This window comes from Rhinolophus sinicus, linkage group LG11 (genome assembly GCF_036562045.2).
Source record: "Rhinolophus sinicus isolate RSC01 linkage group LG11, ASM3656204v1, whole genome shotgun sequence".
NCBI classification, from domain to species: domain Eukaryota; kingdom Metazoa; phylum Chordata; class Mammalia; order Chiroptera; family Rhinolophidae; genus Rhinolophus; species Rhinolophus sinicus.
In genome coordinates this window covers 53,610,814-53,628,719 of record NC_133760.1, presented here as the reverse complement: position 1 = coordinate 53,628,719, position 17,906 = coordinate 53,610,814, and the positions used below count along the sequence as shown (strand labels likewise).

General features: G+C 54.6%; 1 protein-coding gene across 4 annotated transcripts; it reads right to left on the bottom strand.

Moving 5' to 3' along the window:
- Positions 1–2,157: 2,157 nt before the first annotated feature.
- Positions 2,158–12,681, bottom strand: WDR86 (WD repeat domain 86). Of its 4 annotated transcripts, none has more exons than XM_019712835.2 (7): positions 12,117–12,269; positions 11,646–11,926; positions 7,388–7,529; positions 6,577–6,997; positions 5,849–5,984; positions 3,130–3,233; positions 2,158–2,743 (listed from the first exon to the last, which is right to left on the bottom strand). In XM_019712835.2, the coding sequence occupies exons 2-7, from the start codon at positions 11,806–11,808 to the stop codon at positions 2,579–2,581; spliced, it is 1,131 nt and encodes a 376-aa protein (XP_019568394.1). In that variant the 5' UTR covers positions 11,809–11,926; positions 12,117–12,269; the 3' UTR covers positions 2,158–2,578. The 4 variants fall into 4 exon arrangements, with proteins under 4 accessions (XP_019568394.1, XP_019568397.1, XP_019568395.1 ...); XM_019712838.2 differs by lacking the exon at positions 12,117–12,269 and adding an exon at positions 12,584–12,681 and having other exon boundaries at positions 2,440–2,743; XM_019712836.2 differs by lacking the exon at positions 12,117–12,269 and adding an exon at positions 12,384–12,509 and having other exon boundaries at positions 2,440–2,743.
- Between the last annotated feature and the right edge of the window lie 5,225 nt (positions 12,682–17,906).

Genomic DNA, 17,906 nt, shown 5'->3' with positions numbered 1-17,906 from the left:
GTAGCCAGCCCTTGAGTTAGGGACAGTTTCGAGCATACACTGTTTTGCAGGGCTGCCGCCTCCATGAGCTGGGAGACAGGCTCTGACCCTGGCGCTGCCTCTTGCTGGTTGTGTGAAACGGCACAGGCGGTGACCAAGTGGTGCTGCCTGCTTTGGAAGGCAAGAGAGGACGCAAAGGACTTCTGTGATGAAAATGCTGTTAAGTGGGAAGAGCATGCTGAGGCTAGGAAAGTCACAGAGGACGTGGACCTTGGAGGGGCTGTCCTGGGATAGAGGGGGGAAGGGGACCTTCCAGACCTGGGACGAATGAGGTAGGAGTGGGGGTAGGACAGGCCCAGTGTGCCATATTCATGGGGTCACAGGCTGTTCTAGAGCCACCAGAGGGTGTGTGTTGGGGGAGGAGGAGGAGGATTTGGAAGGATTGCTGAATCCAACTGCAGCGCACTCTGAAAGGCGGGCAGGGGTCTAGCTTTGGGTGGCAGCGTACTGGGGCCTTCGGGGGGCAGCGCAGATGTAAGATGGCCGGGGTTGAGAGGAGGCTGTGGCCGGAAGGTGCCGCACCCTCAGATCTGATGCCCATCACTTTTCTTTCGAAATTCTGTCTGCTGTTGGCTCTGGTGACACTGCCATGTCCTATCCGTATTTTCCTGTCCATGTGTCCTTTAAGTACTTGTTGTCCTGCTATCCAACTGGATATATCAAAGGCAAGAATATGCTATCAAAGGCAAATAAACATCTGGTTGGCTGGTCTTCTTTAAATCCTCCACATCTAGCAAAGGCCTCTGTGTGGCTGAAATAATTTCCCAAATGCTATGCTGTATAAATGCAAAATTTTTCCAGTTTTTCATTTCCTACTCTTTCTCCAGGGGAGGCAGGCTGGAGAAACAAATGGAGCAGCCCCCGCTTTACGATCCGCACCCAGTGGCTGTTTTCCTGGACGTGCAGTAGCGTGTGTGTTTTATCCTCTCTTGTGCGTGGCTACGATAGGGGAATCTAAGATGACAGATGAGCAAGAGCTGGTGAGGCAGGAATGCAGCGTCAGCTGTTAGTGTCCCCAGCGACTCCCTACTCAAGCTGCCTGTCAGCAAAACATGCTGAGAAGGGGCGGAAACAGGATGCTCAGCGTGCCGTCCCTGAGAGGAACTTCTCCTCCTGGGAAGCCCCCTTGGGGCGGGTGGGCCCTGGAGAAGAACTGCTAGGAAGTGAGTGCTCCCAGACAGGGCAGGCGGCACCAGCTCTGCACCTGGATTGTGTCCTCCGAGTTCCACCCGAAGAGTAGGGAGTGATGCAGCGTCTGCGAGCTCCCCACCAGCAAGCCGGTTTTCCTAGGGAGGCCCCTGGGCTCCCAGGATTTGGGGGTGTGGTCTAGAGCACATCACAAAAGTATGCACCCCTTCCTTCCACCCTTCATGCCAATACTGTACTTGTTCGTCAGGCCTGGGCCTGGGCACTCCGGGAGCAGGTGAGGCCTGTCCGGCAGTGCATCTTCCTAATGACACGCCCTTTGCATTAAGACAATGGAGAGGCCGTTTCTCTGCATCAAGGCCTGCCTCTGCGTGGGGAAGCTTGTCCCTGGCGAGATGCTGAGCTCGCAAGGGCAGACTGTTTTCTGTAGCTTCTCTTCCTACATCAGGGGCCAGCCAGGGCCTGGCACCGAGGGCGCCGTGGATGCACTAAGTGGGCACCAGACAAGGGCTGGAAGCGCGCCCCCATGTGGTGATGAGAGGGGCTGCTGGGGCGGCTTCCCTGGGGTCCTCTCCAGAACCTGTGCCCCACTCCCCGTTAAGCCCATCCTGTGTCTATGTCCCCGCAGAGCTGGCTCCTGTGCATGGCGCCAGGGAGCTACTGCCCTGGCCTTTCTACTCCAGATCTGAGAGAAGGGGCCCTTCCGGATTCATGCAGAAATGGGAGCTCCGAAGCAGGGGTGACAGGTCCCTGCTGTCACGTAGACAAGCAGAGAGCCCGTTCCTTGCTTCTTGGCTTCTTCCACGGCCACTCCCCACATGAGTGACACTGGAGGAATCATCACGCCGCAGCCCCTAATTTCACTCACGAGGAAGGGCAGGTGTGTGAGGCCCCCGGTTCCTGGCGCCCCCTCCTCCCTCTGAGCGGACGCTGAGACTCAGTTTGCAGAACAAAAGACGATATATTCCTGTACACTTTTACGCACGTGTATTTCGGCTCTATACAAGTGTCTTCCGAAAGACAATTTGCCAAAATAATGACCATTTGCGGCTCAGTGGGTTTTTGAAGAAACATCCGTTTCCTCTCAGCAGGAAAGGTTTGGCTTCCGGGGATATTGGGCGCTCGGAACTGTAGGCTGGGGACCCTGAGTTCGGAAGGTCCCGGGTGGGCCACTCTGCCGGGGCCTCGGGCTGAAGGGGTTGGGGTCGGGCTCCCCGGGAGCGAGCACGGCCTCCCCGCATGGGCCGGCTCACAGAGGACCCGGGGAGGGCTTTAAATGTCCACGAACACGAAGGAAAAGCAAAAGCGTCGCTTGGCCGCCTCGTCCCCTCCCGCCACCGGGGGGCGGGCGCGCTCCCTCCGTGAGTCCCTGGGCGGGTGGGTGGCGGCGGGCTCAGGTCGGCTGCAGGGGCGCGGGGGCGGCGCAGCCCACCTTGTTGCTGAAGAGGCGGGAGAGGCTGCGCTGGGGCGCGGTGGGGCGCGGCGGCGGGAGCCCGCGCACGTCCCAGAGGCGCAGCGCGCCATCGTGCGAGGCCGTGTACAGCACCTGGCCGTGCACCTGCGGACGCGGGGCGTGGGGCTCTCAGCTACCCCCCCCCCGCCCGAGCGCGTCACAGCCACTGTCCCTGCAGTTACGAGATCAACCACGCACAGGCCCTGCTCTGCTCGCAGCGACGCCTCTGCATGCCGGGGCATCGGCGTGAACGTCAACTACCAAGGCCGACGGATGGGGGCGGGCAGGGCGGGCGGGGAGAGACAGCTCAGCCCAGAGGACCTCGGCTTCAGGGAGGAAGTTCTGCCTGCGGTGGAGTGCTGGGGGCGTGGGGACCGGCCAGCCGTCCCTCCCTCCCTCCCTCGGCCCCCACTGCCTCCGGGACAGGGGGGTGCATCCCCACTCAGCCATCAAGCCGCGGGGCCCAGGGGACAGCCAGCGAGAGCGCCTACCTGGATGCAGTTAATGATAAAGGCGTGGCCGCGGAACACCCTCTGCAGCGCTCCGGACTGGGCGTCGAAGGCGCGCGCGCGGGCGTCCCCGCTGCCGGTGAACACTGTGGACACACGCGCCACTGGGCCTCCCGCCCGAGAGCCCTCCACGTCTCCAGGACGCCGCAGGGCAGGGGCAGGGCGGGCCGATTCACCTGGACCCTCTGCAGGCCCCATCCGCCCGCCTTACAGGGATGTCATTAGGTTCAAGTGGGGAATAGAGGAAGCCCCTTGAAAGGAAGGAGGCGGCGCCTTCGTTATCTTTACTACATTTCTGTGAGTCAGGGTGACTGCGGGGGCCTGCTGGGCCTTTCTCGGGCCTCCAATCGGCCTGCGCTGCCCTTCCAGGTGTTTCTGTCTGCTGAGCACCATCTGGCCCTAGGTTCCCACTCAGGCCTTTTGGTGGCAGCCGGGCGTTACCGGCAGCTCTGAAGCCCCTGCCTCAGGGGTATCACCCCTCCCCCACCATCTGAGCAGCCTCCGGAGCAAGGATCAGCCAGATCCCGCCCCCACCCCAGCAATGAACTGGGCCCCCCAGAGTCCAGGCCCATGGGGCCCACAAGAGTGCCCCTGCCCAACCTCTGGCCCGGGGAGCCCGGTTTCCTACATTGTAATTTCGTAGGAGTGTTCCCAACCCCCATGTGTGTCCCAATCGAATCATGGGCAGGGCTTGTCAAGAGGCAGACTGCTGGGCCCACCTGAGCTTCTGACGTAGGAGGTCTGGGGTGGGGCCTGAGAACCTGCATTTCTACCTGTTCCAGATGCTGCTGCTGCTGCTGGCCAGGGACCACACTGAGAACACTGACCTGGTACACTAGCAGCTGGCCTGGTTGTCCCAGCTGACCCTGACACTAGGGCTCAGTGCAAATAGTTCATCTGGCAGGGCCTTCCCAGAAGCGGGGAGAGAAACAGGAAAAAAGGATGCCCATACAGGTGTGCTGGTGAGCAGGTGACTGCTGGGGCCTTGGGAGAAGGTGCAGACCACGTCTCAGTTGTCCCACCCGGGGGCAAGGATGCTGGGCTAATTATCCAGAAACTCCATGAGTCACTGGCCGAGGGCCTCTCTCGGTGTCAATTCCCAGCGCTCCTCACAGGAACAGGCCCTCAGGCAGAGGACTTCAGGTGCTATAGCAAGAAGCACCTCTGAACGTGGTACCCACAGCATCTGCTACACCCACCCACAGCCTGAGCTGGAGCATGCCACAGCAAGTACCCCCAGGGGGCTCCCTTCCTACTCCACGTCATGTGTCACCTGCCTATTGAGAGCCTTTCTGTTACAGCCACCTGTAAATGTGGCCCTGAGGGAAATTTCATTTCTGGGTCTTCAGCTCCTTTCCTGCCTTCCCCTCCCACCAACTCAGTGTAGCTGCTGAACATCCGGCGGGTGGGAAGAGGGTCAGGAATTAAGTCTAACCATCCTGCAGCTTGCTGGCAAAGACCAAGGACCAAGTTCCTTAACAGTGGGGAGCAGGTGGGACAGCAGGGTTGGATACAGCAGCAGCTTCCATCCCAGCTGCTGCCAAGGGGAGGCGCTCTAGGCAACATTCTTTTTAAATTAGGGGTCCCGGACTCGGGAGCGGAGCCATAATCACACTTACGGGTTTGGATACAGGAAGAAGGAAAAAATAATGTTTCCTTGTCAGACACCTAAACCCAAGGGCATCTCAAGTTCTATTTTCAGAGATCCCCATTCTGTCTTCATCTAACACCTGTGCTGCGAAGTCACTGGAAGTTTGCAGTGTGACTCTTCCCTCACCCGTGCTAGGAAGACGACTTAGGCTCAGCTCTGGGGCTTCCTGCTGGTGTGTGTGTGTGTAAACAGTGTGTGCTGGAGGGACTGATAGCAAATCGTAACATTGGGGACCGCATTGAGAAACAGATCTTCAGGCACCTGGGAGCCCCCACCCATGCCTGTGTGGTGTGCTTGGGGCGGTTGCTTCCCCGGAACAGGATTTGTCTTCTGCGTGTGCCTGGAGTGTGAACGCATGGCAAGTCAGTTCAACAAAGCCAGATGTGTGACAATGTGAGACCCATGGCATAGACAGCTTGTTGCCTACCCGGTAAGCCATTCTGCTCTTCTTTCTGTACAAAAGAACCCTGATTAGTCTTGGGAGCAGTGTCCCCCGATAAGAGATTTCATTCCTCAGCCTCTCGCAGGAAGAGGTCAAAGAGATGTATGCAGAAGCCTTTGGGTGGAGCTTCCAGGAAAGCTCTTGACAGGGGCCTCCTCAGCTAGGAGACGCGTCCTTTTGCCCTCCCTCTTCTCCCTGCCAGCCTGACACATGACACGCCAGCTCCAGCAGCTATCCTGAACCACGAGGCCCCTTAAAGACGGAGGATATGTGCTGAGGATGATGAAGCAAAGTGACAGGAGGGACCTGGGTGCCTCATAACTTCATGGAGCCACCCATTCCAGCCTAGACTGACAGCCCCTGCAATTCTTCTGTCTGAGAGAAAAACAAACCGCGATCCCATTCAGGCCACTGTTATCTGGGAATGGCCGCTGCCTTTCAGTACTGACCATCCTGAATGGCAGCTGAGGCTCATGGGGACCTCGAAGGAGAAGCAGAGCGGCCCTGACCAGGGAAGATTCGGTGGGGGGAGAGGCGTGACGGGGACAGGCAGTGGCAAAGCGGGTGCAGCAAGCTGGGGCGGTGTGGGGAGGGCCGGGGCCACTTACAGGTGCCCGCGTGGTACTTTAGGGTGCTCACGCTGCGTCTGTGGGCCGTGAATGTGCGCACGCGCTCCCCTGTGTCCATCAGCCAGCACTTGGCCGTCCTGTCTGCGCTGCCTGAATACACGTGCTGGTTCACGAGCTGGGGAGGGGGCGGAGAGGGAAGGTCGGCGCTGGACATTGGTATCGCTGGCCGCACAGGGGCCACAAACACCCCCGCCTGTGGGTCCCACCCAACTGCCCCTCCCTTCTCCGCAGAGTGTGGGGTCAGGCAGGCAAGCAGGCCATCTGATCGTCACTTTGCCCTGGACCAAGTCACAGACTCTGCCCCGCAGCTGCTTCACCCCTAGGTGGGGATGGTGCCAGCCCCTCCAGGGCTGTCACAGATATAACCCATATGCCACTCAGCACTGGAAGAGCACGGCCGGCCGGTGTTCGCCGGCACAGTGATTACAACTGCAAGGGTCAGGTCGGTAGGTTACTGAAAACCCAGCATGACCCGTGTCCTCCTAAGAGGAAACGTGGATGCAGGGGGAAGGCCACGTGAGGACACAGGAGGCGACGGCTATCAAACAGCCAAGGAGAGAGGCTGCGGAGGAAACCAGTGGACACCTTGATCTTGGACTTGCAGCCTCTAGAGCTGAGGGACAACCAATGTCTGTGTTCAAGCCACCCCGTCGGCATAGGTGGTTATGCAGCCCGAGTGACTAGTACACGGGGCCAGGTGGTCTCACCTCCAGACAGATGACGGGTCCCTGGTGCTCTCGGAACACCCGCAGCTGCTCCCCACTCAGGATGTCCCAGGCGCGGATGGTGGTGTCGGTGCTGCCAGTGAAGGCCGTGTGGCTGGGCGTGTGCAGCACAAGGCACAGCACGGCGCCCGTGTGGCCCCGCAGCGTCTGGTGGCAGCAGCCACTGGCCACCTGCCACACCTTCGCCATGCCATCCGTGCTGCCTGTTACCAGGAGGCCCCCCGCCGCAGCCTCCTCCTCAAAGGGAGCCCCGGGGAGGTCCCAGGGGGCAGAGTAGGCTAGAGTCAGCACACAGTTGCGGTGGCCCCGGAACTCCCGGGACACCTGTCCTTTGTCCACACTCCAGGCGCGAGCTGTCCGGTCATAGGAGCCGCTGAAGAGCTGGTTGTTGGCGACCAGGATCCTGGTGGCAAGAGGGGAAAGGTCAGGGCTCAGACCACGCGGGATTGCCTGGCGGGCTGTCACAGGAGACCTTTGGCTGGTGTCTTGCACGCTCAATGAGCCCAGGTGACGGAAAGCACAAAATGCTCTCAGAGGAAATCGTGGGCTGGAGTATCCAAGGCCGCCTGCTTCAGGAGGGACAGTGAAAGGCCAGGAGAGCCCCCCAGGAATATCAGGCACCCCACGCAGAGGCTCGGCTTCTGGGCTTCCACCACCCACAGAAGGAAGCCCAGACTCAAGATGTGCTCGGTCACTGCCATCTACACCTCCACCCACCCCTGCATGGACAGGTACCATGACAAGGAGCTGAGTCCTCCCTGCCTGGCAGCCCAGGGCCCCAGGTCACGCTGACCTGTTCACAATGGATGTGTGTCCTCGGAACACCTGCAGGCACTGCCCGGTCAGCACATCCCACTTCCTGATGGTGCAGTCAGCGCTGCACGTGAAGGCAGCCTCATTCTCCAGCTGGCAGAAGGTCACATAGCTTTCATGTCCTGTAGATGAGGGGAGGCGTGAGCCTACCAGGGCATGCCAGCTCGAGGTTTTCTTCCGGGAAGAAGGGAAGAAAGCAGGGGGCAGCGAGGGTTTCAGATAAGTCCAGAATCGACAAGCCCTTTGAAATGACAAGTTACATCTGGTAGAGTCTCAGGAACAGTGGGGTGCCAGGAACAACTCAGGGGGCACTCACCCTGCCCCCCAATCCTTTTATTCCCTCACCTTCCACTCTCTTCTTCCTCCCTGCTCTCCTTCCTCCCCCTTCCTCATCATTATCACCTTTCAGTCTTCAAACTTTTCAGCTACTTGTGTTCACTCAACCATTCGACAAACCCAGTGTTACGGAGGCAAGTCCAGAGGCCAAGGACGTGGTCTTCAGAGCCCAAAGCCTGGGCTCCGCTTCTGCGACTGTCTGCCCATTGGCAAGTTATTTCATCTCTCCGGAGGTGCCTCAATTTCCTTGACATGGCAAAGGAACAATGCCTGTTTTGTGGGGGCTGTTGCACAGACTGAGTAAAAGTAGGTGTCAGCTGTTTGGGGAGAAACACTGTGGTAGTCCAAATAATGGCCCCAGCGATGTCAGGTCCTAAGTCTTGGAACCTAGAAATGTTACCTTACTTGGAAAAAGAGGCATTGGCAGATCTTGAGATGGAGAGATGATCCTTGATTATCAGGATGGGCCCCAAATGGAACCGCAAGTGTCCTCATCAGAAGGAGACAGAGGGAGATGTGAGGACAGAGCAGAAAGAGACTTGAGGGTGTTGGCTCTGAAGACAGTATGATGTGGCCACAAGCCCAGAAGTGACAGCAGCCACCAGCAGCTGGAAGAAGCGGCCGGATTCTCCCCGACAGGTTTTGGAGGGAGCACAGCCCTGCTGACACTTCAATTTCATTCCAGGGACACTGATTTTGGATGTCTGGGCTCCAGAACTGTGCGAGAATAAACTTCTGTTGTTCTAAGGCACCCAGGTCACAGCAGTCATAGGAAACAAATCCAGATGCAGACAGAGATGATTAAGACACATTTCCTGCCTTGAAAGTGAGGAGCCCACGCAACAAAGATCATCGGGGAGTGTGACACTGCAGGACAGAGCGTGTCAGGGGGCAAGGGAGCAGAAGCCTGTGTGTTGCCACAGAGCAAGCGTCCACGTGGTGCTGGTGGGGGGAGAGCATCGGGGAGAGGAGCCGGTACTCACAAAGCAGGAGGGGCCCCTACAGCCAGAATGTAGGTGTTTGGCAGAGACAGAGGGTGAGGCAGAGACAGCTAGGACGGAGGGAGGGCCACCAGAGTTGTCCTCGGCCTCATGCAGCTGGTCGTCCCTCTTGTAGGTGCAGTTGTCAGATATTTTAAACAGCGCCCTCGTCATGGGACGACAGTTTGTATCTCAGGTATTATTCAGCAGCCCCAGGAGACTTCGGGGTCCCCATCCTAGCAGGGCTTGTCCTCCACCTCAGACAACAACTTTCAACAGCACATTGAAGGTGAGTCTATTTGAGGGGGATTCAGGGACCAGAGAATCAACAGAATCAAAGGAATGTTAGACCAATGAGCCATTTCACTGATAAGAACAGATGGATTCAAATATCCACACATTTGGGAGAAATATTTATGACATTAAGGATTTCGATCGAATTGTAAAGTTTCATTTAGCTGTCTGGGCTCAGAACTTAGAATCTCCTCGGAAGTTTCAAACAAATTCACACTTTTTTTTTTTGACCCTGAGTTTCAGCCTAGTTACTCTTGTAAGAATTCAACTTCCTGTGTTCTAAGAAACAATTAAAAAAAAAAAAAGACTAAGAAAGAAATGTTTTCCGGTCTTTTTGGATAGCATATACCAAGCCTCTAAGAAAACAACGTTTGTGCGAATTAAATAAACACTCGAAGAAGTTGCAGATTATGTTTCCCTTAAAACACACGTCAGTTTAAAAGTTGAGGGCTAACTGTGTTTGGCAAAACACAGCCCAGCTTTTTGCCAACCCCAAAGAGTTTATAAAATATGTTAAGATTGTCAACAAGCTTTGCCTGAGAGCATTTCTGTCGGCGGGAGGGCTGGGCACTGTAAGAAGGAGCCTCAGGCTGCCTCCGGCTGCTGGCAGGCAGCCAGGGTGTCCCGAGGGCGGGCGGGGGCCTCCGAGCTGGCCCCGCACAACTCACGTCCTGCAGTCCTGCACAGACCCCGGGCGGTGGGGCGCCAGCCCAGGCCCCCTGGATAGGCTACTTCAGGGCAGCACCCCCATTCAGGCTGCATCCTCCCATCTCAACATCATCTCGACAGCAGGAAGGCACAGCGCCAAGCGTAAGTGAGAATTCGGCCAAGAAAAACGCTGAGACATGCTAGTACACCAGGACACCTCTACTCAAGGAAACTGAAGCTATTAAACCATGGATGCTGAAGACCAGGAGATGTGGGACCCCTTTTATGACACATGGAAGTGAAAAAAAAAGAAAAAGAATATGTACGTTGATTGTGAGTCAATAAAAATATAACCACATAAACAAAGACTTAAGAAGTGATAATGAACTTTTTCTATGAAAAAGAACCTCATCTCTGAAGCTGGCCCTGAGCTGGCTGAGGTGCCCTTGGGATCAAGGCTCCCGAGTGGATGAGCCCCTTCCTCTGTGCACCAAGCACTCACCCACTCACCCGGCATCTGAAAACACAAGCCAAGTGAGTTCTGGCTCAAAGCCCCATCAACAGAGGGGTGCTGGGGGCTGCAGAGTGGGTCCCTGACCGTTATCCACAGACCAGACATAGGGCTCCACTGCCCCAAGGGTTTTGGGGTCAAGTCCTCTCTCAACCATGGGGATGGATGAGGCAGGGCATGAGGGAGGGAGGGTGTGGGGTAGGGAGGGCTCATTATGTCTCCAGGGACCACAGTGCCTTGGCCTCGAGCTGTTGGAATTGTGCAGAATAAGCAAAAAAGCCAAACTAAAAATATTTTCGAAGGGATGAAGAGTGCAGATAAGATGCAGTTATTGTGTTCAAAGAACATGCTGAGCCTCCCGGGCTCCTGCCAAGGCCCTCCCTGCCTGCCTGCCCACACACCCTTGGTCTTGCTGCAAGTTCAAAGTCAAAGTGTCCCTCCACATAAAGGAGAAGTGTCTCAGTGTTAGGGATCCAGGGTCTGCAGTAACAGGTGGGCTGGAGCAGGCCGCGTCAAGCTGGAACCACCTTCTACTCAGCATGAAAAGTTGTGCCTTTCCCTCTGTTGTCCCTGGCAAGGCTTCTGTCTGTCCCTCCAGACACCCCTCCTCTTCTCCAGCCTTCTCTCTGCAGCTCCCTTCATCCCCTGTAAGGTCACCACTGCCACCACCCCCACCGCAGGGTTCAGACAGCTGGGAGCCCAAGCCAGAGACTTGATACATGACAGGGACCCAGGGTAAGAAATAGATCCACCTCCGATGAGTAGGAAAGCGAATATAAACCGATATGTATTTGTAAAACTTTTACAGCACTCCTGCTGTTTCATCCAGTGTCCCAATATGTTAAATTGCAGATGAAATGAGACAGCAGAGAGCAGGGCAGGGGGGTGGGGTAGGGGTTCAAACTTCAACTCTATCCCCCACTGTCTGTGACCCTGGCAAGTTACTGAACTCTGTGCCTCAGTTACCCAGTAGTGTGAGCAGGGCACACGGCCGTGCTCAGTACCCCCGGCACTTAACAAGGCCTTGTTGCTACCCTAATGTTCTCAAGAGCCGTGTGCAGCCAAAGGTGACCCGGCCAGTGACAGACCAGGCAAGGCGCTGCTGAGCTGCGGGGGTATGGGTGCGATTTCTTTCTGTTGGCAAAACTGTTGTAATGGAAATGATTTCACGCAGCGGTTTAACAAATGATCTTCGCTCCCCGCAGAGGGCGCCCCTCAGCCCACTGACCCGGATCTCAGCCTGCTCTGCGCCCCCACCCGACCCCACCTAGCACCCCCCAGCCCGTGTGCACCGGATTGGTTGGATGCTGGACCCAGGCGGGCGCCCTTCCACGAGTGCCGTGGGGTGGGTGGGGGCTGGACTTTGGGTATGGGGTCTGCGGGCGGAAGAACCGAGGTCTGAGGCAGGCAGGCGAGGAGGCGGAGAAGACAGAGTGAGAGCGGCGGAAGGCACGGCGCGGCAGGTCTACCTTGGAGGAGGGCGCAGCACTGGCCGTCCGCGGTGCTCCAGAGCCGGGCCGTGCCGTCCTCGCTGCCCGTCAGCAGGCGCTGCCCATCCGGGCTCAGACTGAGCCAGTTGATGCCCCCGCGGTGCTCGGCGCAGACCCTCAGGGCCGACCCGCCGCCCCCCATTCTGCCGGCCCCGCGGTGGGTGAGGAAGAGGCTGCGCCCGCTAAGGAGGAGCACCCCAGCATCCGCAATCCCTGGGGCTGCGTCCCGCGGCCATCGCAGGGGGCGGGGCACCAGGCTCCTGCAGGGACACCGGGCGTGGCGGGGTGAGATGGGGGACCCTGGCTCCCGCGCCGCCCACAAGACCTCCTAGACCGCTGACCCAGAGGGAGCAGCCCACTTGGGATCCCCTCTCCTCTGATGGGGCAGTCCCAGCCCCCCGGTGCAGAGGGCCTCCCTTCCCCATGCCCCTCGGGAGACCCGCACCCCACCTGAGCAGGCCCCTCCCTCTGGGGCCCAGGCGAGCCAGGCAGAGACGTCTCGGGGAGCGCTGGGAAGCCTGTATCTCTTTGCGGGGCGCCGATGGTGGGGGAACCCGGAAAGCCGAGCGCCCAGCGCCCCGCGCGCGCCCTTCCAGGCCAGCAACACGCGCTTGGGGCAGTGGAATGCCGAACAATACAGTGCAGCCTGGCTCCTCCTCAGAGACCACCCCTCAACCTGTCCCCTCCCACTCCTCGGGCCTGCGCTCCAGCCCCTACCCCGCGCTCCCGCAGCTCCCGGTCCCGCGGGGCCGACTTTGGCCACGGCCTCAGCACGGGGGCACCGGCTGTGCGTGCGACCCTCCCAGCTGCTGTCTGAGGCTCTGGGCTCCCACCCTCTGCCAAGCCCGCAGAGATCAAAAGCCGGGACACGGGAGGAAGAGGCGGACGGAGGGTCCGGGTAGGGGAGACGCGCGCACCCAGGAACTCGCTGAGCCGGCAGCTGCGCGCCTCCATCGGGCGAGTCGGCTCCTACCACGCTCCCAGCTCTAAGAATGCTCGGCAGCCTGGGGGGCGCTCCCCTTGTTGGAAAGAGCCCCAGTCTACCCTTGCTGGGAAATCACCCGCACCCCCCGAATTCTAAAGTCCGCGGGGGAGGGTGTGGAGGGGTTAGAGGCGGGGGCAGAATGCAAGCCCAGGCGGAGAGGGCTGTGGGGCTTTCGGGAGAGGTGTGGGTCACCCCCTTGAGCGGCCCGCCCGTCCAAGACGCCATCTCCAGCGGGTCTCGTGTGCTGGGGGCGTGGAGCCCCGCCCACCACGCCTATACCTTTCAGCTCCCCCCCACCCCACTCTCCCACCCCGCCATGTCTAGTACTGTCCACCGAGGTCTCTACAGAAACCCCCAACCGTGAGCTTCTGTCTAGTGGTTCCCATTAGGGCAGTTCCTGACGCTGCTGCGGGGGGAGGGGGTGTGGGGTGGAGGGGCGGGTGACCTCCAACTCGGATCCTCCAGGTCCTAAAGGCAACAGAATTTCCCTCTAGGGCTCTTTCGAGAAGCTAGTGGGGCAAACCTCGATGGGATTTATGATTGTGTGTGGGGGGCGGGGCAGGGGAGCAGAGTGGCTTTGGAAAGCCAGACCTCATTACAAGGCCGTACCGTCTCCCAATGGTTGACCCTGTCCAGACTTCAAAGAAAACCCCATAGTGGGGTCCCACAGGGCGTTTGGACATTTATTTTCCAAGTGGCCTAACGCGAGAAACCCAAACTCGTGAATCAGTTTGCAGCTCAGCTTAAAGAGCAGGACCTTACTTTGTATGCAGTGAGTGTCACGGAAGGGTTGGGGTGGGGTACAGTGGGATTTGGGCTCACCGGAAGACACTGGTGGAGGTGGGTTGAAAGGAGGCAGGAGGGAGTTACAGTGATCCAGTAGGAGAGGGGAAGGCAGAAAGTGGCGCTATATTCTGGAGGCGGACGTCAGAAACTGGATGTGTGCAGGGCGGAAGGGAGGACCCTAAGCAATGTCCACGGTGCTGTATTTGAACACGTACAAGCAGAGGACAGATTGTACCATTCACAAAAGGAGGCTGTAAGAAGCTTCAGTGTTATTACGACTGTTATTCATGTTTGGAGGACAATTATCAGAGACTTAAAATTATTGTTGGGAGAATAGTACATGGCCATATACCCTTAGGTCCCTGTATAAACACGTGTCCCATGTTGTTAGTGTTGCCAGGGACCAGGGAGGGATGGAACCAGCATTGGACACCAGAGAGAGTCCCCTAGTCCCTGAGTGAGGGTCCAGAGTCAGGCTGAGCTGGAGTCCTGGGCCCAAGTCGGCCATATTCCCCACATCCCCTCACTATCAAGATGACATTCAGTCGCTCCAAGGGGTCACTGTCCTTCCAATCTGGTTTAAGATTAAAAAGGAAGCAAGCTTAGAAAACAAAATCTCCCTCTCGTGCCAAGAAAATCTTTGTACTGGCCACTGCCTCTAGCTGCTGGCCTCAGAAGTCAGGAGTTAGGTCCTTTGAACAAGGGACTTGCTGCTGAGAGACTGGCCCAGAGTGAAGTGGAGAGTCTGGATATGCATATGGGCCTCATAAGTCACCCCGTAAGACATTAGGGTCTGGAATGTCTGGGCCTTTCCTGGGTGTCTGACCAGGCCTTTATAGTAAAGACCCGGCTGTTCTGTAGTACGAAAACCAGCTGGTAAACATCCCATCTCCCCAAGTTTTCACTTTATCTCCTCTACAGACTTCCTGGCAGCTTCAGAGAAATGTCAGAGGCTAACTAGACAAAGGGAAGGCAGTTTTTAAACAGCTTTTAGAATTTATAAGCTTGGACTTCCACCTCTGGCCAAGATGGAGTCATAGAGATTAGATTTACCCTCTGCCTCCTACCTGAAACAACCAAAATAACACACAAAATATATGAAGCAATAGTTTTCAAGACAATGGATGTCAGGCAGTGAAGGACAATAATTCCTGGGAGACAGGAAAAATGAGGTGGCCCTGCCACTGGCCCAGCTCACTGCCCTGAGAGCATTTCCAGACCACAGAGCAGGAAGGGGGAACCCAGATGGAGCCCAGTGGACTCCTTGAGTTACAGAAAGAGCTGAGCATCCAGGAGGAATAAAGTGGCTAGAGATGGCAGCATAGAGTACCACAGAGGAGAGACCCCTGGAGATCTATAGAAGGTCCCTCTCCCGTATGCAGCTGGAGACTGATCAACACATGCATATAAGAAAACTACTCAAAGTGGGAAAAGAAATAGAGGTAACTGCCCAACCCCACAAGGGGCTCAGACGAATGCAGCGAGGACATGAAAACAGGTATTCTATGAGCTCAAAAGGTGATGTAGGAGCATGAAAGATATCAGAGTCCCAACTGGACTTCAAGAGATGAAAACAATGTCTGAAATTAAACAACAATGACAACCCAGCAGACTGGGCATGACTGAATAAAACATTAGTAAACTTGGAGACATGGCAGTAGAAACTATCAAAAATGAAAAACAGAAAAAAGAAATTTTAAAAATGAAAGAGGAGAAGTGAGCTGTGGGACAACTTCAAGTAGCCTAATACAGGAGTAATTAGAGTCCTTCAAAAAGAGGAGAGAAAGGAAAGAGAAAAATATTTGAAGAAGTAATGGCTGAAAGTTTCAAAATTTGATGACAATTAGAAGTCCACAGATCCAAGGAACTCACCAAACCCAAGCATAGGAAACACAAAAGACACAAGCTCCATCAAAGAAAATATATAATTGTAAAGTAGAGCACAGAGAATATAGTCAGTGATATTGCAACAACTGTGTACAGTGCCAGGTGGGTACTAGACTAATCGGGGGGTATCACTGCGTAAGTTATATAAATGTCTAACCACTATGTTGTACACTGAAAACTAATATAAAATAATATTGAATGTCAAAAATAAAATAAAAAGGAATATATGATCTGAATAGCCCCATATCTATTTTAAAAATTGAACAAGTGAGATTTATCCCAGGAATTCAAGGTTGGTTTAACATTCAAAAATCAACCAATGCACGGCACAAGGATAGAAATATAGACCAATGGAATAGAACTAAGAGCCCAGAAACACGTATATATCTATAGTCAATTCATTTTCTACAAAGGTGCCAACACAATTCAAAAGAACAATCTTATCAAAAAATGCAGCTGGCACAACTGGACAGCACATGCAAAAGAATGAATTTGGACTCTGTACCTCACACCACCTACAAAATGAACTCAAAATGGATCAAGACCTAAATGTAAGAGCTAAAACTATAAAACTCTTAGAAGAAAACATAGGTGTACATTTTCATGACCTTGGGTTAGGAACTAATTTCTTAGATATGACACCTAAAGCATAAGTCAACAAACTATAAAAGGAAAAATTGGACTTCATCAAAATTAAAAACTTTTATGCTTCAAAGTTCGCTATCAAGAAAATGAAAACTCAAGTCCACAGCATGGGAGAAAATATTTGCAAATCATATCACTGATAAGGGTTTAGTATCCAGAATATACTTTTAAAAACCACAAATCTCTTACAACTTAACAATAAAAAGACAAATAGCCCAGCTTGAAAATGGGCAAAAGATCTGAATAGACATTTCTTCAAAGATCTGCAAACAACTGATCAGCACATGAAACGGTGCCTAACCTCGCCAGCCATTGGGGAAATGCAAATTAAAACCACAAGGAGATACCAGACACACCTATTAGAATGGCTAACAAGAACAAGTTGGATAGGTCCAAGAATTCTTTTTTTTTTTTTTTTTTTTATAATTAGGAATAATAATTCCATTTTTTTAAAAAGATTTTATTGGGGAAGGGGAACAGGACTTTATTGGGGAACAGTGTGTACTTCCAGGACTTTTTTCCAAGTCAAGTTGTTCTTTCAATCTTAGTTGTGGAGGGTGCCGTTCAGCTTCAAGTTGTTGTCCCTTCAGTCTTAGTTGTGGAGGGTGCCGTTCAGCTTCAAGTTGTCCTTTCAATCTTAGTTGTGGAGGGCGCAGCTCAGCTCCAGGTTCAGTTGCTGTTGCTAGTTGCAGGGGGCGCAGCCCACCATCCCTTGCGGGAATCGAGGAATCGAACTGGCAACCTTTGTGGTTGAGAGGATGCGCTCCAACCAACTGAGCCATCTGGGAACTCAGCGGCAGCTCAGCTAAGGTATCCTGTTCAATCTTAGTTGCAGGGGGTGCTGCCCACCATCCCTTGTGGGACTCGAGGAATTGAACCAGCAACCTTGTGGTTGAGAGCCCACTGGCCCATGTGGGAATCGAACCGGCAGCCTTCGGAGTTAGGAGCATGGAGCTCTAACCGCCTGAGCCACCGGGCCAGCCCTGGTCCAAGAATTCTTGTTGGCAAGAATATGGAGCTGTTGGAACTTTCATATACATCTGATGCGAATATAAAAATGGCACAAGCACTTTGGAAAAGTTTGGCGGTCTCTTAAAGAGTTAAACACACCTACCATATGACTCATCCATTCCTCTTTACCCAAGAGAAATGAAAGCATATGTCCATATGAAGACTTACACATGAATTTTCGTAACAGTTTTATTGCCAATAGTCACAAACTGGAAACAACCCAAACATCCTCTCCATCTTATTGGCCAAGTGGCCTGCAGGGAACTCCCTCTGGCTGCTGCTACAGGGTGTCCGTCTCCCCTGTCAGGGTCCTGGTCTGATCCCTTCTAAATTACTGAGTTTCCATTTGCCGTTAAGGGAACAACAAAAAAAGCTTTCCCCCTACATTCCAGATTTCAGCCTTTGCGAAGCAGAGGGAGGAAAATATGGGGCAGAGGGACCTTCCAAGCCTCCTGACTTTTTGCTGTGCAGGCAGCAGCCATCTTTGGTTTACAGTTTCAGGCCAACTCTTCAATTTTTCTTGTAGGTAATTACCTGAAACTAACCCACCATTCACATTTTCACTGGCATCCTGCCTGCAACAGATCACGGTGAGGCAAAACCAGGTCTCTGTATTCACCACCTCGCGCTGGTAGTGACAACGGATGAGGCTGATAGAACCTTTTCTGCACACCGTGTTTCTCCGAAAGTAAGACCTAACTGGAAAATAAGCCTTAGCATGATTTTTGAGGATGACATCCCCTTTACATAAGCCCTAACGTGTCTTTTGGAGCAAAAATTAATATAAGACCTGGTCTTATTTTCGGGGAAACACGGTATTTTGTCCCCCCCAAACACTTAACAAACAAAGATTCCTATGCTATTGGAATTTTTATATTATTTCACTATTATCAAGTGACAATTCCAAGGCAGGCACTCTGCTGACC